At 53.0% G+C, this 21,692-nt stretch overlaps 1 protein-coding gene across 1 annotated transcript in view; it reads left to right on the top strand.

The window, feature by feature from the left end:
- ft (cadherin-related tumor suppressor fat) overlaps nt 1–21,692 on the top strand; it is an 85,947-nt gene that overhangs the window by 38,390 nt on the left and 25,865 nt on the right. The window contains 1 exon segment of the mRNA XM_025296850.1: nt 19,528–19,887. Coding sequence (XP_025152635.1) covers nt 19,528–19,887 — 360 coding nt within the window.

Here is a 21,692-nt window from a genome sequence, read left to right as displayed (position 1 = left end):
CATCACATTGCGGAAAGGCATTCCGGACGCTCTCGTGCGATCGCGCTGCCCGACAGAAAACGTAGGCAGAGGATTTCATTCGCAATGTTGCCGGACGCGCGCGTGAAGGTTGCGGTCTGAAAACTGGTTTTTCGAAGAGTCGCGGTTCTCTCCGCGACTGTGTGTTATATTACGTAACCGCGCTTACTTCCAAATCTGACAAACGCCGTTACACGATCGTGCTTAATAGCGGCAAACCGAGGGGGGGTGGTGATTCGGCTTCTCTTCCCGCTCGCGAGAGGAAGCCGACGAGAGAGAAAATCGATCGAGGCTCAATACGGCGGGCAGGGGGGAGGGGGGGGAGGAAAGCTCAAGCCGTGTCGTGTCGTTTCAAGCGACGACGACCGTCTGAAAATTCCGTAGTAACCGCGCCGGCCCGACACGCGGCCGATCGATTTAAAGCGAGGAGCAGGCCGGCAGGTAGGCAAGCAGGAGGAGAGACGTAGGTCGGTCGATGCGTAGCAGCTCGCTTCCCGAGTCGACTTTCGAGCAGGCCAGGCCAGGCCAGGCCAGGCCAGGCTTGCGCAGGCAGGCAGGCAGGCAGGCAGGCAGGCAGGCAGACAGGCAAGACGCGCGCACGAAGCCTACGGCTAGCATGAACCAGAATGCTTCGTTCCAGCATCGAGCGGAGGAGACTCGAGAGTCCCGCGCGGATCGAGTCGAAGAAGCGAGTCAAGCCCGGAGCTCGGGTCTCAAGCTGAGAGCTCAGGCTGAATTCCACACTCTATACCTTTCATATTGCCTTTGACTATGCGCACCGTTGGCTACGAGCCGCGCTCGAGTCCGCGCAACTCGTCCGTGCAACAAAGAACAGCAGCGGGGTTTACGCGATGTCGGCGCGGTTTGCACTGCTCAATTTCGCCGAGAGAGAATTTCACCCGCGTGAAACCCTCTCACTCTCGTCTCTCTCTCTCTCTCTCTCTCTCGTCTCTCTCTCTCTCTCTCATCTCTCGTCTCTCTCTCTCGTCTCTCGTCTCTCTCTCTCTCTCTCTCTCTCGTCTCTCTCTTTCTCTCTCTCTCTCTCTCGATTCCCGTTCGAGTCGCCGTTGAGTCGCGCGAAATCGCGGAAAGTTCTCAATCGGCGGTTGTTCATGGGACTCTGTAATTCGCACGGCGAAACGCGCCAGGACCGACCGGCCTGAAGAATAACGGGATGATTTTTCGGATTGAGTCCGGACTTTATCAGCGGTCGAATGAACTTTCCTCGCGAGCGAGGGAGCGTGACGTCACACGGATAAATATTTCACTGTCCTCGGAGGAGATGCGATAAGGAGCGCGCGCTTGGTGCTAAACGTTTTCGCCGCGGCGCTTCTTCTCGCTCTGAGCAGAGACAGAGAGAGAGAGAGAGAGAGAGAGAGAGAGAGAGAGAGAGAGAGAGAGAGAGATGGCAAGAGAGAGGTGTATCGATATACCGTATCTCGCTAGATACGTTCGCTGGCCGGTACTCGTGCAGAAAATAGACGCTTGACAACGGCCACTTTGTAACTTAATTACGTACAGACGCATCGGCTATCGATAAGGCAACACCCGGGGGCCAATGTCGAATGCCCGCGTGTATACATCGAGGATCCATCGTTACCCTCAGGTAAACGGATCCTCAGAATTATTTATGGTCCTCTCTAGCCTCTCCGGGCTCTTCCTCCTGCTTGGGTACTTGGTCTCCTGTGAGAGAATTTTTAACGCGCGGTGCAGTAGAGACGAGGACGCGCGCCGAAGAGCGGGAGAAGAAGGGAGAGAGAGAGAAAGACGAGAGAGAGAGAGAGAGAGAGAGAGAGAGAGAGAGAGAGAGAGAGAGAGGGAGGGAGGGAGAGAGAGAGAGTGAGGCCGGCGCGGATCTATTTCCGATTTTAATCGCGCGAACTGCGATATACGTCGCCGATTAGAAAGCGCGGCCTGTCCTTTTGCGCCGCGCGCCGGTTGTTCTATTCTTCGAACCCGGAGCGATAATTCGCCATTACGAGGAAGATGAGGTCTCAAGAGAAATTTAGCCGCGATTGTTTCGCAGCGGGATCACGAGAAAATGAACGGTTGCGGAAAGTGTGTTATTATCTTTGCTATCGCGATCCATGTGGATGATATGATCGTTATTATTATTGCCATTGTGGCATATAAATAATGTGTGGTACACACACACAGGCAGTCGGGAAGTATCTCCTCGGGTATCTCCAGCGAGAGCCACCTCTTCTGGTCTCTTCTTCGACCGGGAACGGAATATACGAAATTGATTTTTCCGCGAGAGGCGGCGGTCATTAATTTATTAATGACAGATTTGCGCGACTTGACGTCACCTGACAACCAACGCATCCGCCGTCTCGTCTCTCTAATGTACGTTACGTTTCTCAAACTCGTCGCACGAGTGCGACTAACGACGCACCCTTTGCCCTCCTCCCTCCCCTCCCTCCGCCACTCCCAGATGAATACAATCTAATTTTCATTGGAGGCTGGCACACACGTCGCAAACTTCGTATTTTCGAAATTATTTACGACCGTTTCTAGTTTCCACTCTTCGCCGCGGACAAAGTGGATTGTTAAGTCGCGAACGCGAAGAACACGCGCTCTCGTCTTCGTGATGGTAGATGAAGGGGAAGACGAGGAAGAAGAAGAAGAAGAAGAAGAAGAAGAAGAAGAAGAGGAGGAGGAGGAGAAAGAAGAGAGAAGAAGAAGGAGAGGGTAAGGAGGAGGAGAAGGTGGCGGCGGCGGCGGCGGTTCGCGAAGACGAAGACCGGGAAGAAGAAGCAGACGAAGAAGAAGAAGAAGAAGAAGACGAAGAAGACGAAGTGGAAGAAGAAGAAAAAGACGAAAGAGAGACCGCGGGAAGTCGAAGAGGAAGACGATGATCTACCCGAGGCAGGAAGGGGTAGGGAGGAGGGTAGAGTGACTCGCAGTGGAAAGGAGGGACAGGGGCGGAGGGGAAGAGCCGAGGAACCGAAAGAGGCGCGAGTCTCGGAATGCCTTTTCGAGTTTCTCGCCAAGTGGCCATCAGTTCGAAGCGCCGGCCATCCGAGCCAGCCGGAGTCAAACGAAATCACACGGATTTACATATTATGATTTACATCCTTGTCCTCTGCCTCTCTTCTACTCTTTCTCCTCTCCTCTCCTCTCGTCTCGTTCGCCCCCTTCGTCCTGCCGCAAGTAACCACCGCCCTCTTCTCTCGCGTCCCGCAGCATCCCTCGTCGTTCTTCCTCTCTCTCTCTCTCTCTCTCTCTCTCTCTCTCTCTCTCTCTCTCTCTCTCTCTCTCTCTCTCTCTCTCCCCCCCCCTCCTTTTGTCTCTCTCACGTCTCGCGTTCGAACATCCCCTTCTCCCGCGTTTGCTCGCTCCTCTCCACCCTCAGTTTAGAAAAATGCCGCTTTACCGACGTTTCAGATTCATCGAGACTCTCCCCCTCCCTCTTTTGCAAAGGTTGTTCGCTCGTCTCGCGCGCAAAGACGCGATGGGAGATTCTTGCAAAATTGCGGATAAGCGCGCATGAGATATACGCGCCGCTACATCGGAAGAGATATCGCGCGTAAATACTCTGGCTAATTAATGAAATTGAGCGAAGAATCAAATTCCCCGGGCGCGAAATTAATTTCTACGCGCTTCCCGCGAGCAAATGAGAGTCAGTCACAACCACTCTGTGTAGCGTCGAACCTCTCGGATGCGAATCCTTCCTCCCTCTCGCGCGACCCTCCGCTATTTTCCTCGCGAATCAGTCGAACGGTCGAGCGAGAGTCGCGAGAGCGTGCGATCGGCCGACGACGTCGACGGGAGCTTTATATATTTGTCCTCATATTCTATTACGGCGAGGCCCGAGGCGAGAACCAGTTTGCATCTGACCTACTGCGCCGACACGAGATGGAAAGTGGTAATTGCGATCCGCTCTTCGCGGCGAAATTGCAACTTATCGCGATTAACTTGTATCGCCGCCGCGCGCCCCGTTTGCGGACTAGTCGCAATTAGAAAAGCGACGCGCTACGACGATGCGCATTGCGAGCTCTCGGAAGAGCGATCGTGCGATCGGCAAACTTTGCCGGGCGACATCGCGCGACAATGACAACTGGTAGTGGCAGGGCGCCTCTCGAAGGGGAAAGCCGAGAAAAGCGCGAGATTTTCCGTAGCGTCGACGTGAGCGAGCGTGTCCCCCTTAAGCATCCCTGGTAGCACCCGGAAACTCGCGACGGCGGAATTCGCGGGATGCCGGTGGCCGTGCTTGACGATCGGCGGCGGCGGCGCCGGTAGAATTCGCGTCGCAAGACTCGCGGAATGCGAAGTCCGGCGACTCGAGAGCCGCGGCGAGGCGAGTGGAAAGTGCACGCGCGCGCGCGCGCGCGAATATATGGCCGGCTATATCATAAACGGCGGTGCATGAATCATACATAGCTCAGGGAGACTATAAATAAATCGGCGAACCGCCGGGCGACGAGGAGGAGGGGTCGGGGTCGGGGGCGGGGGCGGAGGATCGCGCTAACCGAGTAACACATCCAAGTCGAGAGCGAAACGGGAGTGACCGGAGGACGACGCGAGACGTGAGCAGAGTTCCGTCGTCGCGGACGCGCGGCGGCGGAAGTGGAGGAGATTTTATAATTTCACGTCGCTCCGCCGTGAATCTCTCGCGAATCGATCGACTCGCCGGTGTCAGATGGTCGATCGAGACCGGAGATCGACGGCGCGCGACAGTAATGCGATTCAATGGGTGTCGCGCATGAGTTATCGGCCGCACGGGCGTCCCGCGGTCGCTCATAATTACGATATGCGTTTTATCAGCACGCGGCGCGAGCGAGCGAGCGAGCAAGCGAGAAAAAGCCGCGACGTGTGACAAATCGGCGATGCGTCGCGCGTCGCGCGTCGCGCGTCGCGACGAGCAGCATCTCGCGACTTGAAGTTCTCGCGCGAATGGCGTATAAGTACGCGAGCGGCCGGTGTCGGCTGGCTGGCTGGCTGGCTGGCTGGCTGGGTGGCTGGTTGGCTGGTTGGCTGGTTGGCTGGTCGGTTGGTCGGCTGGTCGGTCGGCTAACCGTATGCATAAAATGTAGTAAATGCTTTTACGTCGCTCTCCGCCGGAGGCGAGCGTTTCGAAGCATGCGGATGCGCGCGTTATAGGGCTTCTTTTTAATCCTCGCGCTATACCGAGGGGGCACCGCGGCTCGCGATAAAACCTAACTATTCGCCTCTCTCGCGCCTCTCTCGCGCCTCTCTTTCTCTCTCGCTACTCCCGATAAAATCGCCGTTGTCGTATTTTCCTCCGTTTCCCTTTTTCCCCTCTCTCGTTACGTTTACGGGAGTACGCGCGCGGGTGTGCGTACGATATTCCCCGCGATTCTAGCGACCGGTGTCGTCCTGCCCGAGCGACCGAAAACGCGAGCTTTGCGCGACAAAACAGGGTCGGGACACGCACCGTGCCGCGAATATCGCGAGTCGGCTACTCGCGTTATTGGAGACGCAGAAAATCGAGGAATGCCGCGTGCATTATCGCGCAGCAGCCCGCAGCCGGCGGCGGCTGGGCGCGAGAAACGCGCGGCGACTCGATGGGGTACAGGGTGGCTCAGAGGAATATTCCGGTAGCTCTCTTTCTCTCTCTCTCTCTCTCTCTCTCTCTCTCTCTCTCTCTCTCTCTCTCTCTCTCTCTCTCTCTCTCTCTCTCTCTCTCTCCTCTCTCTCTCTCTCTCTCTCTCTCCTCCTCTCTCCTTCTCCGTATATGAACGGTCTCTCTCCTCTCTCTCTCTCTCTCTCTCTCTCTCTCTCTCTCTCTCTCACTCGGCCGAGAGAGACCCTCGTCTCTCACTGCGGCTCGCGTTATCGACGAGGAAACCAGGAGGGGGGACGTACGGTCCCCTTAGCGAAATTTCTCGCGGAAGATTAAGTACCGCTCGCGAGGGGCAGACCCTCTGTGGGAAAGCCTGTACACGTGCGCGTACACACGTGCATACGTATTTACAAGGGCGTAGCTACGAAAATTTCAGCGACGTCCGCTCTCGGCGGCAGTCGGAAATTTACGAGGGTGCCGCGTCTCCGTCGGGAAGCGGGAGGTATTAAATTGTTGTTCGCTAAGAAGCGAATGCAGAGAGACACCGGCGAATTTTCAGGTCGACTCGTCGCGTACGCGAGGTCGCGCGAGGTCACCTCGATTGGCGCGGCGCGCGAAATTTCGAAATCCGGCCTGTAAGCCCGCCTGCACGCGCATCTTGTTGTTCTCCCTATTTTACACCACGCGAGAGAGACTCGCGCAAGGCGAGAGAAAACGAAAAAGTTCACCACCACGTGACTCCTCGCAAGCGGTACGGCCGAGGCTAAGTGCGGCATCGCGCATTTCTGCCGATTTGCTAAAACGAAGGCACGCACCACGACGCGCGTCGCGTCGCGAATTTTCCCGACGAGCGAGCCGGCCGCTCCGCTTCCGCTCGACATCCGAGACGGCTCGCTCGCTCGCTGCGGAGAAGCTGCGAGTCCCGAACGAGAAGCCGGGACGTAAAACGACGTCTGGAGGAACGAATTCGCGGCGCGTCAAAACGCGGCCGATTTACGGCGCACGCCGTCGCACAATGCGATAATAAACCACGAATTTAACTTCTCGCCCGCTCGCGCCGCGCACACAAAAGCCGAACGAATGCGCGCTCACGTGCCGCACATTTTTCCGATAAACACCGCTCGGGCCCACACTTCCATCCTTTACCCCTTCTCGCCACCCCTCCCCTCCCCCGTCCCGCTCTTCCTCCCCCTCCTTCCCGTCGCTCCTCGCGACATTGCGGAACGTGTTCTACGCGCCTGCACGCTCATATACGCGTATAACGTACCTACACCGCGGACTGTCGCGCAAGAGTTGCTCGACCGGCACGTTCTTTTTCTTTTCCCTCCTCTCTCCGCCCTCCTCTCGCCCGTCCCTCCTCTCTCTCTCTCTCTCTTTCCTTCCCCCTTTCTCCGCCTTTCAAACAGTCCCCATTTCCAGCGCGGTCCAGCTCGCGTTCGGGCCCCGGATCCTTCCTCGTGGTTCGCGCGTCGTAATCGACGCGACGCGATTCGGTATTCCTCGATCGAAAAATTCCCAGCGCGACCTCGGCATCGCCGCTCGTCAGCACCGACGTGTCGCCACGTCGCGTCGCAGCGTCATTCCCGACGAATGCGTCCCGAGCGAGGGAAGGTGGCGTTTCACCTCGGCGCTGCCCTGCGATATATTATCCCGTTCGCCTCTTTTTTTTTTTTTATATCGAAGAACGTAAACGCACGCGTTACTGCCACATCGACATTGCCACATCGATGTCACGCTCTCTGGTTTCCGCTCGTTTACATGACTCCACGGTCGTGACCGCGCGCCGCGCCGTTTAGCGCATACATCCGCCCTTCTGGCTCTCTCGAACGGCCATCTTTTCGGGCAAACTCTCTCTCTCTCTCTCTCTCTCTCTCTCTCGCTTAACCCTTTCACCGTTAGTGGGAAGTATACTTCCCACCTTCTCTTCATTCAATTTTGTGTTGTAAATCACATAATTTTGAAGAACTATTCGGGGATTTGAGTTTTCCACATAACTGAATAGTCGTTCAATATACTTCAATAAGTTTTTATACCCAGTTATTCATTTGTGTGTATTTATAACAAATCAAAGTTGAGAAAAATGCTTCCTCGGAGAGTAGAGGTTGAATGTAGAGGTCTGAAATTTTCACCAAATATTTTTCTGATGTTGTACAAAAACATATATCTTTTTCCGTATTTTTTTGCAGGTTAGATTTTTTTTTTATAAACAAATATTTCTACAAAAACGGCCGAAATTTGATTTTTTTGCACTTTTTAGCTCTATTTTCCTAGTTTTTTCATTCTGTATCTCCATCTTATCCATACTATCAATATTATTTTACTCAAAGATGAATGTTTGATCTCTAGTAAGCATAAATACGCAGTATTGAACATTTTCGCACATAAATTTTTTCCAGCTCGATCGAGTTCGAGCATCGTCTAGAATCGTATGTTCTTATTACGACCTGGTCATTATTTAATAATAATTAGAATTCTCATTAATTTTGTACATCATGATCGCCATATGGAGTCCGCCATTTTGAATTTTGCAAATCTGACTTTAGATTCGTAATCAGCGACCCAGAAAACGTAGGACTACCAAATATTTTAATAATTTTCTCAAGGGAAGTTAATTCAGCAGTGAAAGAGTTAACCCATTTGCGTCGCAGCTCGCTAAATACCCCATAACATATAAAAGAATAACTTAAGAAACTGAAATGATAAACTTAAAACATCGGAGACGTTCAATTGACAATCGGCCTGTATCATCGCGCATTAGCGCACGTCATTGGCGACAATCGAACAAAGTGACGTATTATTCCGCGGCTGATGATAAGTGAACGTCGTGGCTCGCGGAATATTCCGCGGCTGCTGATAAGCGACAATCATTACGTGCGGATTAATCCGCTCAAGGGTGCAAATGGGTTGACACGCGATCGGAATATGAATTGCGTGATGTTTCGCTGCTTCTGGGCCCGCAGCGGCCAGCAGACCCAGAACAGGCCCAGCTTCCGAGCCGGCCCTGGCATTTCCAGCGGCGGCGGTGGCGGAGTACCTTCCTTCCCTCGCACTGCACGTAGCGAGTGTCATATCCCACGTAACTGAAGCGCATACGGCCCCCACGGGAGACACCACGTATCGCCATAAGCTGCGCTCGCGTGTAATTGACTCGCGACTTTCTCCCTCGGAAGCTCGGTATCGCACGCTGCCCAGCCGGCAAAAGGACTAAGGCTTCGTCAAGGATCGACCGGTCGGTCGGTCGCTCGGTCGGTCGGTCGGTCGGTCGGTCGGTCGACCACCGTCACGACGGCGATAATTTATATCGCGGCGCGTTCGTTCACTCTTCTACGTCTTCCGGTGACTCTAAACGCAACGACCTCGCTCGCTGACGTCTCTCACGAGAGCGAGAGTGAGAATCGGACGCGAGTTCGGATATGTACGCTTCAACCGCACTCGTCACTCAGAGGGAGCGGCTCCGGAAATCCGACATTTCTTCTTATCTCTCTGGGGGGAGGTAGCGTCATTGTTTTTTTCTTTTTTATATTACTTATTTTTCTCTATTATCTCGTAGGTGTCTCGATATCGAGCTCGAGCGGCGGCGAGTGCATCGACGAGTGCAGAGTGCAGAGTGTGAGATATCGCGTAGGAAAGATGTCTACTTCGTTTATCAGGAGCGAGCGATTAGCTTGGCCGGGCCGACTTTCGCGCGGAAGGTCCCAATAACTTAGCTCTCATAATAACGTGACGTGCCCTCTTTCCTTCTCTTCCTCCTCCATCCACTTGGGCCGTCAATTACGGCTAAACTCGTTACAATCTCATTATATTCGCGCGTATCTCCTTATCTCTGCGGAAGTTCACCCCCGGACGGACCGGGGGTAATGCCGGCGAGATTTTATATACCGCGCACACACATACACACGCACACCTATGCGCGTGCATTCGTGTGTACACACAGGTGTATATATACATATCGACGAGAATGTTTCCGTTAAAAAATGAGCCCGTGCCGGTGCCACACGGCCGTAACACGGCACGTAAAGTCGGTGGCGTAACCGGTAGCATCGGCGGTCTTCTTTCAATTAATAACGTGATCATAGGTTGTTAGAGGTTCCTTCGCCAGACAATCCCCACCTCCCCTTCCTCCGCGCCATCTCGTCCTCCACTTCCTCCTCCTCCTCGTCCTGTCTTCTTCTTCTTCTTCTTCTTCTTCTTCTTCTCTTTCTTCTTCTCTTTCTTCTTCGTCTTCTTCTTCTTCTTCTTCTGCTTCTCCTCTTTCTTCTTCGTCTTCTTCTTCCTCTTCTTCTTCATCTTCTTCTTCATCTTCTTCTTCTTCTTCTTCTTCTTCTTCTTCCAACATCCTTCGTCCTTTTTCTCTCGGTCCCTCTTTCTCCCTTTCTCTCTTTCTTTCTTTCTATCCCTCGTTCCACCGGTTCTCCTCTCTCTCGTTCTTCTCTCCTCACCTTGTTCTCTCCTTATTCTACTTCCACACGCGTCACTCCACTTACCTTCTGCCTCGTTTTTTTCACCGTTCTCATCGCCATCCTCGGCTCCACCCTCCTTCTCTCTTCTTTCTCTCTCTCTCTCTCTCTCTCTCTCTCTCTCTCTCCCGCGAGCGCGCGATCACTCTTTTCTGCTTATATATAAATACATACGGGGTGTCCACGAAAAGCATCGAGTGTCCTTCTCACTATGTCGTCGTCGAAATCCTTCGGTCGGGCTGCGTTTTCTTTTTGACGCAAATCTCGGTAATTCGTTCGGTACGTTACAAGCGCTGCTCGTTTCGCCAGCAGCGTGATTATGTAAATGATAAGTAAGAATTTGCGAGAACAAATCTTAACGAGGCGCACCTGAGTGTGCATTGCGGCACTTAGGGAGCCCCGGCAGCCCTAAATCCGCCGCCACCGCCGCCGTCGTCGTCGCCGCCGCCGCCGCCGCCGCCGCCGCCGCCCGCCGCCGCCGCCGCCGCCGCCGCCGCTCGTTACTCCTCGTTTGACCGGTATTGTAATACAATTTGAACGAATCCCGCGGAGAGGCGCGAGATAAAAATAAGTGGCAGCCGTATTTCAAAACGGATGATCCATCATGGCCGTCTGACGGATCTTGCACAAAGAGCATCCACCCTAAATCCGACATCCGTGTCTTGCCGCGTCGGCGTGAGGTAGGAAGAGAAAGAGCATCGCTAAATTAGGATTTAGCGAAGAAGCACGGCGCGCACCACGAAAAAAGGAGACGCCTCTCGCGCGCATTGTCATGATAATACAGCGGGGTATAAATTTCCTAGCCGCCGGTTTCGCCCGTAGATGAGTGAGAAGCCGGTCGAGGAACGCGCCGGGGAAGATCGAAGATCGATTTCTCTTCTGGGCGTCGAGCAATTCCGATCGGTCCATCGGCGTCGGCGCGAATTTAGCGAACGGAATTAGCAAGTTGGCAAAAATGCCTACCCGTGGCAAAATCACTCGATTGCAGTCACTTTACCGCATGTTTGCGGAGGAGGGGGGATATCTTCCGAGCGAAATTATCCGGCTATAAAGATCATCGGTCACAACCGCCCGCGACTCGTAAAAATTAGCCGTCGAATATTCTAAAATTTTCGTCGAGAACGACACGCTCAGCGCCAGGACGCTCGATTATATGGACGGCGAGATTGATCTCCTCGCCCGAGAGGGGGAGAGCTACCGATCTTCTCGAGGCCGTTTTCCCGTGACATATTCCACGTGTAACGGACACTTAAGCCGTGCGTTGCGGTCTGCCGCGACATCTCGTCCGTTCAATGGGCCCCGCCGGGTGTCGCCGCACGCTCGCGAAAGTCCGCTCGGTGCTTGCGCGGGGGTGCGAGAGGAGGTGCTGCGGGCGGGTCTCGAGAGAGCGGGCCCGGGGTGCTGGCGAGAAAAACAAAGCGGGGCCCCGTAGGCGAGACCGCAGAGGAAACTTGGAGGGCTTCCTCGTCGAAGGATGCCGTCCCCCTCCAACTCACTCGCTCGCTCGCGTCCCTCGTCGCCGCTCGTACGACCGCTCCTCCTTTTTTAATTGCATCCTCGAGACATGGTGGAAAAAAGGCCGCTGCGATATCCTATATGCGAAGGTGCATCGTCCTCCGACGACGCCTCTTTGACAACCTTAGGCCCCTAGCCAGCCTGAAACGCGATTCTACTCTCCGGCTTCTTCTGCGCGTCTCTCTCCTGAACCTTCAACTCTCACGATTTCTCTCTCATAGTCGAGATGTCGCTTCGGATTCATTCGCGCCTACCGATTTCTCGCCTACCGATCAATCACTCTCGAGGAAGCTACGGATTCGTACGGAGAGGCGAGAGACGACTGGAAATTCATTGTTGTCGTAATCGCGAAAGGACGAAAGGACGAATGAATAATCACCGACTCGCGATATCTGGAGGCGCGCGCGCGCGCGCGCGAGTGTCTCGTGAAACCGCGAGGATACCGGCGAGGGGCGAAACTGCGATGATCAGCGACGAGGCGGGGCAGGAGGGAGCGCGATCCGCGGAGAGAAGAACGAAGTTCAAGGACACCGGGCTCGGATTCCTCTCATCGTCGCCTGTCAGATCCCGACGGACGAAAATTAATACGCCCGATCCTCCTGTGACACAATGTTGCAAACGATGCGATCGGCGAATACCTGCCGGTCGTTGATCGGCGCGCATGAGATATGAGGACATTGTGACTTTACCCGTGTCCCGACCAAGTCGCAAATTCACGTTATCGATCGTCCGCGATGTCAGCGGGCCGGCTGCTCTCAAAGTATTTTCGTCCTCTTATTTGGACTCGCGCGGCCGAGCGCGCGCTCGCTCGCTCGCTCGCTCGCTCGTATTGTGCGTGCGATGATCCTCCGTCGAGAGAGCCGGTGCGAAAGTGGAACTCGCGCACCAACGGGTCCCTCGATACGCGCCGAGCGACACCAATTACGCCGCTCTACTCTTCGGCGCGATTATTTTTCTAACGATCGGACGCGTCGAGGTGCCTCTTCATCGACGCTGATTAATCATTTCAAAGCCAGCATTGCTCAGCGTAACGCGTTAATTATTCCGAGTAGCTGAGGAAGAGAGACAGAGAGAGAGAGAGAGAGAGAGAGAGAGAGAGAGAGAGAGAGAGAGAGCGAGGGAGCGGGAGGGGTGAGGGAAGCGAGTTGAACCGTCTTGAATCCTTCAGAGGAGATCAAGGCAGATTGCGTCTCGATCTGCTCGTGTCACGAAAAAAATCTCTTCGAATCGCTCAAAGTCTCATTCTTCCTCTCTTCGCGGACAGGACGCGACGCGACGCGGCGCGACGCGACGTGACGGGACGGGACGGAACGTTGTCTTGTTGAGACATTCCAGGACACGCTGTACAGGCGATATGACAGGGGGGCTATTAACGATTGATGGGAACAGTTCGCCGCGTGGCCTATGGCATTTCGAGCGGCGGGATATGTATGCGCGTTGCCGTGGATCCTGACGTGGACGTATCTCGTGCCGCGCTGAATGACAGTGTCGTGGACTCTCGACACTGGAAACAAAGCTATTAGTCCTAAGCACCGTGGATATATATCTTATTGTCTCCGCGCGGCCGTTATACGGAATTACAGTACGCCCTTTAAGTGGCCTACGGGATCCAACGGCCAGCGGCGGCGGCGGCGGCGGAGGAGGCGCGCGAGGGTCGTTATTAGCCGCGGAATGCCGGCGCTTCGACTTCCTCTTCTTCTTCTTCTTCTTCTTCTTCTTCTTCTTCTTCTTCTTCTTCTTCTTCTTCTCCTTCTTCTTCTTCTTCTTCTTCTTCTTCTTCTTCTTCTCCTCCTCCTCCTTCTCCTTCTCCTTCTCCTTCTTCTCCTCCTTCTTCTCCTTCGTCTTCGTCTTCTTCGTCTCCTGCTTCTTCTTCTTCTTCTTCTCCTTCTCCTTCGTCTTCTCTTTCGTCTTCTTCGTCTTCTGCTTCTTCTTCTTCTTTTCTCTTCTCCTTCATCCATCTCCTTCTCCGGCTTGCGCCCGCTCTCGCGGAAAACGCATTTCGCTTTAACGAAACTATTACCGCCTGTGGTCTGTAACGGCGGCTCTCGCGCCGAATGAACGATGGAAAAGGCGATTAAGTTTTCCCGCAAACTCGCGCACGCGTCCGCGAGTTCACGACGCGGGTTATAAAAGAGGTATGAATAATTAAGCGAATAAGTCAGCATGTGCGTAGATACGAGATTCACCGCTGAGACCGAGATCGATTCGCGATTGCAGTTTCTGCTGACAGACGAACGACAGCAAGCGTAGGAGGGAGGGAGAGAGAGAGAGAGAGAGAGAGAGAGAGAGAGGGAGAGAGGGAGAGAGAGAGAGAGAGGGAGAGAGAGAGGGAGAGAGAGAGAGAGGGAGAAGAATTCATTAGGTTCCCGGGAAACGGTTTCCTAATTAATCAGTTGAAAAATTACGACTTCTCTCGATTGTGCGAGAGGGCGTCGGGGGCTACGGGAGGAGGAACGGGCGCACCCGCGCGCGTAATAACCGGCTAATAATTACGTCGCGATAACGCTACATCGTTGCAACCGCACGCTCTCGTCGCTCTCGAGCGCGGCCGCGCAACCGCGAGGCGTAAAGCAACCATTAGCAGATACACATCGCGAATTTTCGAATCCCGTGCGAGCGGCGGTCATGCGGGTAGCGGAAAATCGCGCGTTAATCGCGCGCCGACGGCTACGATATACGCGTCTGCCTCTCTCTTCGTGAATTCTTTCGGCTGAAGTTTCCCCGCACAGCGAGTGTCGTCTCTCACTCGCCGTCGCCGCACGTGAAGCTGCATTAGCGCATAAGCGCGAACTACATCGCGGTCTGACTCTCCGATGACGGCCATGCTCGAGTCTCAAATCGGTATTTGTCAGTCCTCATTAGCGAAAGCCGAGCGGCTCGAGAGAATCTCGGAGAGCCGTCGAGCTGCCCAGAGCCCAGTAGGCCACGTTTCTCTTTTCCTGTTACATATATAAAATATATAACTTCCATCCTCAAGTCTCAAGTCTCTCCCTGGATTTCCCCGCCGTACGGTACAGCGACGACGAGGAAACCGCCGACCGACTATTAGTAGATGCATATCTTTTTGTCACCACTCGTTATACGGACTTATGGCGTAGCCCTCAAAAGTCCTCGTTGTTCGCGTTTGATCGTTCTCATCGTCGTCGTCGTCGTCGTCGTGGACCATGTGGGCCCCCACGAAGACGCGTTATTAATCGGTCGATGTCAGTGGTTCGACCCCTCATAGAGAACCCATAGGAACCCGTTCGGTAAAAGGGACACAGCGAGGCAAGCAGGGACCGCGCGCGTGCGCGCGCGCGAGTGAGCGGGCGAAGAGTATCGGCCTATACGATGCATGCCACGGTCGCGAAGACGACGAGAGGAGAGCTGGGACGTAAAGGGGGCGACCGTCGGGAGGCGGCGGACCCGGGAGCGGCGGGATGCGCGGGCGAGCGGGGCCAGCGGACCCCAGAAGAATGAGACTCACTTCGTGCATGACCCAAAGAAACCCCCGCTGAGCGACTCGATCCGATCCGCTGATCCCCGACCGCGCTGACGCAGATACCATCTTTCCTTGCACTCCGAATGCTCTCCGGGCGTTTCTTACCGCCCATATACCGCGCTCTCGCGCCGCGTCGAACGGAGGAAGAGCGAGAGATCGAGAGAAAGAGCCAAGGGGAAGGTGGAGAGCAGAGAGCAAGCGCGAGAGGGACGGCAGGAGAAGGGAAGAGAAAGAGGGGCAGAGAGAGAGAGAGAGAGAGAGAGAGAATGAGAGAGTGAGGAGAGGGTGGGATCGCAGGCGAGGGACAGCTATACGACCGCACTGATTTGTCTGCTTATTGTTGCCGTTGCCTCGTTGCTCGTTGTTCCCGTTCGCTCGTGACGATGACGTCGAGTGTCGCGGCCACTCTCGCTGGCGACATCGACGAGAAGGAAACAGCTAGAAGGAGAAAGAGAGAGAGAGAGAGAGAGAGAGAGAGAGAGAGAGAGAACGAAAGCGAAAAAGAGAGCAAAGGAGAAAGAAAGGAGGAGGAGGAGGAGAAGGAGAAAGAGAGAGAGAGAGAGAGAGAGAGAGAGAGAGAGAGAGAGAAAGAGCGGCCGTAACGCACCAAGTGACTCCGGCCTCGACCGGAGTCGCGAGAGTTGGAAGTTTCGGCGCGCGAGGCTCACGGCACGTTTCCCCACGCGGTGACTTCAACGCCGGTGATTTCAACGCCGACGCAGGAGAGACGGCCTCGCACGCGCGAGACCCGTTCTGCGCGGGCGCGCGCTCGCGAATAGGCGCTACTACCTCTCCCGGGCCGATGTAAAATCCATTTAAGGGTGTTTATTTGAGGCCGCTCGGAGAGTATTTCGGCCGAAGGACGTGTCAATGTGACGGCAGCGGCGGCGGTGGCGGCGGCGGCGGCGGCGGCGAGTGCCTCTTAATAACAATCCAATCGCGCGCGCCTTTTGTGATCGAGCCCGATTGGAATTTTTTGTCCCTCCGGATGTACAGCGGATTTCTTTTCATGTTTTTGCCGAGAGAAAGAGATAGAAAGAGAGAGAGGGAGAGGCAGATTTTTTTACCGCGTTTCACTCGCCGTCCGTGCGTGCGCGACTGCGAAACGATATTCAGGAATTTTCTAATTATGTTAATTAGGACCGGCGCGATGGATAACATTGTGACGCAAGAGCAGAGCCAAGGCTGTGCAACGCGACAGGTCCGCATTAACTAACGCTGAATTAGCGAATTATTGTTCTCCCTTCCAGCGCGATTGCATTCTCGAGCATTACAATCTAAGACGGGGGGGCGGGAGGGGGAGCATGAGTTAATTAGAATTACCGTCAACCGTCTGTGGCGGCTGATGCAATCGTTCGCAAATGGTGGGTTCGCAGGAGGCACTTGAGAAGTTGCGGCAGCGAGCAAAGTTTACCCCATTGCGACGAATCAGGGTGACATTCTTCCACGAGCCATTGTTCCCTCCTGCTGCGTTTTTTTTCGTTCTCTTCCTTTTGTTTCCTTTCTCCTCGTCATTATCGACTCGCGCACGTGAGAAATAATTGACAAACAACGCATGTATACATGCTTGTTTGCGAAACGATTTGCGAAACACATGGTCGCCTGATGGTGAAGCGCGATGATAATTTTTCTTTCTCTCCGAGCAAAATTTCTCCGTCGTTTTTGCAAAAATTTCTTCCGATGAAAAGCGCGTTACGTGGTCGCGATTGCGAGTGACTGTTCACGATCTAATCAGTTAGCACGTAAGCCCGTGAATAGCTCGCAGCAACAACCATTTGACACTACCAACCACGAGCGAAAGAAATGTGTTGAAAATGCGCCTCGCGAACCGATAAATCCGCGCGTCGTCGGGAATGAAGAATCGTTTAATACCGTGCGATTAACGTCGATCACCGAGACGGCGAAGCGCGTTATTTACGCGGCGGAGGCGTTCTTGCTGCCTGAAATAAGTGTCGGTTCGTTTCGGCGGGCAATACGTAGCATGCATGGGTGGCGAACGTTTCGCAACAATTCGCGCCGTTATCGTCGTCATTACCGCGCGCGGCCCGATAAGGTCTTATCTCCGCGGATCGTGTGAGCTATGATCGTGCGAACTATTATATTTCGAGTTAACATACGCCACGTAGCCACTTAATACGAACTGTCGATAGCCGCTCGCGCTATTAATGACACGCCAGCCCTCCTATAATTACCGACGACGCGGTGGACCCGCTTCAACGGACTTTGCATAAATTTACCTCGAACTTCGTCAAGAGGTACTCTCCCTCCTTCCGCTCGGTACACGCGAATACATTAGGCAAACGAGACCAGGGGCCCGGGTGGCTCGTTATCAATATCTCTTATCGTCTCGGTTCCTTGCCGCGAGACGCTGTTTGTAACAGTTATTGGTTAAACATTCGCTGACTCGCGAACGATCGCCGCTTTTGCAGTTTGTTCGAAAAACAAGGAAACAGGAAAGAGAAGGAAACAAGAAACATCTTCCCCTCTCTCTCTCTTTCTCTTTCTCTCTCTCTCTCTCTCTCTCTCTCTCTCTCTCTCTCTCTCTCTATCTGTCTGTCTCTTTCTTTTTCTCCTTTTCGTTTTCGGCTATGCAACCTGCACGATTATCAAACTATAAAGCTTCTAAGGCAGCGTAATGTCTCAGTAACGCGGGAGAAACGCAGAAAAAATCTTATCGTCGCGGCGCGAGATCGCCTACGACGACGCGACATGCGTCGATCGTGCGTTGCATAAGTGCACAAGTCCATCCGAACGGAGAGATCAGCTACGTACATCTGGGTTACACGCGATTTACGACGGCTGGCAGCGAGATCTCGCTACGATTTATTTTCACTTAATCCGCTTCTCTCTCTCTCTCTCTCTCTCTCTCTCTCTCTCTCTCTCTCTCTCTCTCTCTCTCTCTCTCTCTCTCTCTCTCTCTCTCTCTCTCTCTCTCTCTCTCTCTCTATCTCTCTCTCTCCCTCGGTGCTGCGAAAGGAAAGCTCTCTCGACTTTCGTTTCGTCATCCCGAAACGTCGTCTCGCCGGCGCGATAGGCGCGCCTAGACATTCGAGAGCAATAATCGATGGTGAACGCTCCATCAATGACAAGGGAGGTCCGACTAATTACTAGGAAGACAGATGCGCGTCTTCGGAATCGCCCGTTACATAAAGCTCCCTGAGAAATATCCGCGTATTTGTTCGTCGACGGGACTATATATATAAGAATCGCCACGGCCGAGGTTACCGGGTGGCCGTAGAAGAAGAACGATTCGCGTCTCTCTTCCGCGAGGGGAGAGTGACTCACGCGGGGAAAGTATTTCGATCGAGTCTTTTCTCTCTCCTTCTCTCTCTCTCTCTCTCTCTCTCTCTCTCTCTCTCTCTCAAGCTCCGAACGGAGCTTGAAAATTGCAACGGAGAATTCGCACAGCTTACGCGAGGGAAGCGCTCGATAAGTATCGCCAGCAAATGTCGCGATTGATTTCGTCGTTATGATGCACCCGAGTCGAAACGCTGCTTCTTCATTAATCCTGCAAATTCCGTCGAACAAACCCGAGTGTGTTATTTTGACGCGTATATAAGCTGAAGCTTCCTTTACGCGTATCTTGTCGTTTTAAATCACGTCGTTTAACGTGTTTAAACGCGTTAAGTGATATATCGAAATGCATCAAATGTGGTGATTTCAGTGTCAAAATAACGTATACGTGTCAAAATAACACACTCGGGTTTGCAGTGCATGGAGAATCTTGAATTAGTTGTGTAGAAGTGTCACGCTATATGTTGTCTCAAGTCGCTGCTGTGAAATGAATCGCTGTTTTCTCCATGTTGAGTCTTCCGGGGAAATATTATAGAATTATTTAACATTCGATTGTCTCAATATTCAGTTGTTACACCGACAATTCTCCCAGGGTATTCTTTATCAATAGTTCGCTCGTCCTTCCCCCTTTCCCTCGCTCCTTCGATACACTGCCTATTGGTAGTCACATAAACCTCGGGCCGCTGACGTGACTGAGAATTTAATGAAATGAGACATGCACAAGTGAGATCGAAAAAGCGACTTTCTCACGAGTCTTCGCATGCGTACTGCGTGACTGCGCGTGCACTACGACGTTTCCTCCGCACATAATTACATCCTCGGGGTCGAACCGAAAGTTTGCGAATTTTTTCAGGTTCTGATCGCAGCGAAGATTCATTCTTCACTCTTCGTTCCCCCCCCCCCCTCCCCGAGACATTTCCCCGAGCGGTAATAATGATCCTTGCGCGAAACGAGAGAGAGAGAGAGAGAGAGAGAGATCCGACGATAAAGAATCTCGCCCAATCGCTGAAGAATTCTTCTCTCCAGGGACGACGCGCGTCCTTCTCGCGACGATCGATATCATCGATTTCGGATCCGAGCCGCGTCGCGCTTCGCTCGAAAACACGAAAGTTCTCCCCTCGGCTCGGGCGTTCCCCTCTCGGCTGACGTTGTATCGTTGTACACACGTCGCGTCCGGCGGTGATGACTCAATCGTCCAGCGGATTCACATTTAATTGTTACATTCTGATTCGCAGGTGCTCGTGAGGGTGTTAGACAAGAACGACGAGGCGCCCACGTGGGACAAAGGCCCGTGGATATTCAACATCTCCGAGGAGGCCGCGCCGAACACCCTGATCGCTATGCTCAAGGCCAAGGATAAAGACACCATAGGCTCTCTGACCTACACCCTGGTACCGAATCATCGGCCCGGCTCGCACGGCAGGTTCGACACCATGGATGACAACTACGGCACGGAGAGTCAGTTTAACCTCGATCCGACCACCGGCCGATTGAGTCTCGCCGAGGCTTTGGACAGAGAAACGAAGGAGAAGTACCTGTTGAGAGTGCGTGCCGACGATGGACTGCAGCACAGAGACATCGTGCTCACCATACAAGTGAGTGCTGCGACGAGATGCAATCGGGCAATTGTGTAATTAAGGGCTAACGCCACGGTTGAGGCCGAAAAATGATATCTAAGTTTCGGCATTTTTTTTTGCAAGTAGAAAAATAAATTTTATTGAAAAATCAAACGCAGGCCTGCGCTTGTACAACTACCGAACTGTACAAACATATTTTTATTCTATTTTCTTCTTCAAAATGGCGGCGTACTGTTCTTCGGAGCTCTTCGGAGACATGTTTTTTTTTTTTTTTTTTTTTTTTTTTTTTTTTTTTTTTTCGTAAAAAACGGTGGGACTTCTAGCTCCGGCCTGGTTGGATCTGAAACAATCGGGCAAAGATTTTTATTATCTACATACATAGAGCCTTTCGAGTACATAGGATTTTAGAGAAATATTAATTTTTCGCAATTTGGCACGTTATTGGAAAGAAAGATTTATTTTCTACACTAAAATTTTGTCAAACAAATGGTTATTGCAAAAAAAGTTTCAAACGTTTCGAAGTGGTTGCTATTGTGTGATCAGATTACCAAGTACATCAAGTTACACGAAGGCGCGTCAAGTTATCAAGGTACACCAAAGTTACTAGTACTTCATAATAGGATTACCGGCTGGAATTATTAGTATTTTATATTGAGGCTATCACATAAATGCTTCGCTCGTTTTCCATTATCGTCTTCCTCGCGTTCCCGAGCGTTTGGTCCAAAGGTGAGAGTGAAAATCCAAAAAGTTGCGGAGTGTGTCTCTGCGCGCGAATAAAATTTGTCGCTTCGTCTCGTATCGCTTCGCGAAGCTGCGCGAGGAGAAATTAGCCGATGCCATTTGCTCGCGCGACCGAATTCCTTCACAAGCGCCGATTATTATTTAACCGCGAGGAATCGCCGATATGAAGCAATAGGTTACAGTTATAGTAGGAAGTCGCCGGTGACCTTTCGGCACGAGGACGTGTCTAATGCATTATCGACTTGACCCCTCGCATCGAGCATTCCGACGGACCAGGAACAATCGGCCGCTCTCTATCTTCGTCCTGACGATCGCGCTCGCCTACCTGCCCGCCTTCCCCCGCAAAGTCTACACAAATGCCATTTTCGATATTTCGTCATGGAGAGAGAGAGAGAGAGAGAGAGAGAGAGAGAGAGAGAAAGAGAGAGAGAGAGAGAGAGAGAGAGAGAGAGAGAGAGAGAGAGAGAGAGAGAGAGAGAGAGAGAGAGAGAGAGAGACGGGGACATTCTTTTGCACCGAGCATGTGCTGGATACGCTAGTTTTATGTTGCTTGAAACCCCAGCCGGCGTGGTATTTGTGGCGTTCAATCGACGGCGTTGCGAAACGCCGTCGCGGTTGATTGTTATTCAAATTGCAGCGAGCGTGCGGAAAAGTCGATCATTGAGCGCAGTCTGAAACGAATCGTCGGCGAGAAATCGTCGCACAAAGTTCCACTCCCGAGAGATTCTCCATAAGCGAATTATTATTATATATTAACGTACTCGCGCGCGGTTCCATCTCGCTTTATCGTTACCAAATCGATCTTGAAAATCAAGCGTCCACGTCGGAAACCTGTAGCCTTCAACGTCGAGGTCGGGAAGTATCCACGTGTCCGTAAATAGCCCTAATTCTAAGCACGCCATCGTGGAATCACGCGGCCCGCCTTATAATTCATTACGCGGTCTCGCTGAAGCGATTCGCGGCGATAAAAAACGCGAAGCCGGATAGACTGTTTAACGAAGGTCCGGTCCGGGTCGTGCCGTGCCGTGCCTTTCGGAGACAATCGCAAAAATGATCCTTATGACGTGTAATGGTCGGAATTC

Source organism: Harpegnathos saltator, unplaced genomic scaffold (genome assembly GCF_003227715.2).
Source record: "Harpegnathos saltator strain DR-91 unplaced genomic scaffold, Hsal_v8.6 scaffold10, whole genome shotgun sequence".
NCBI lineage: Eukaryota > Metazoa > Arthropoda > Insecta > Hymenoptera > Formicidae > Harpegnathos > Harpegnathos saltator.
This window is presented reverse-complemented; position numbering and strand designations above follow the sequence as displayed.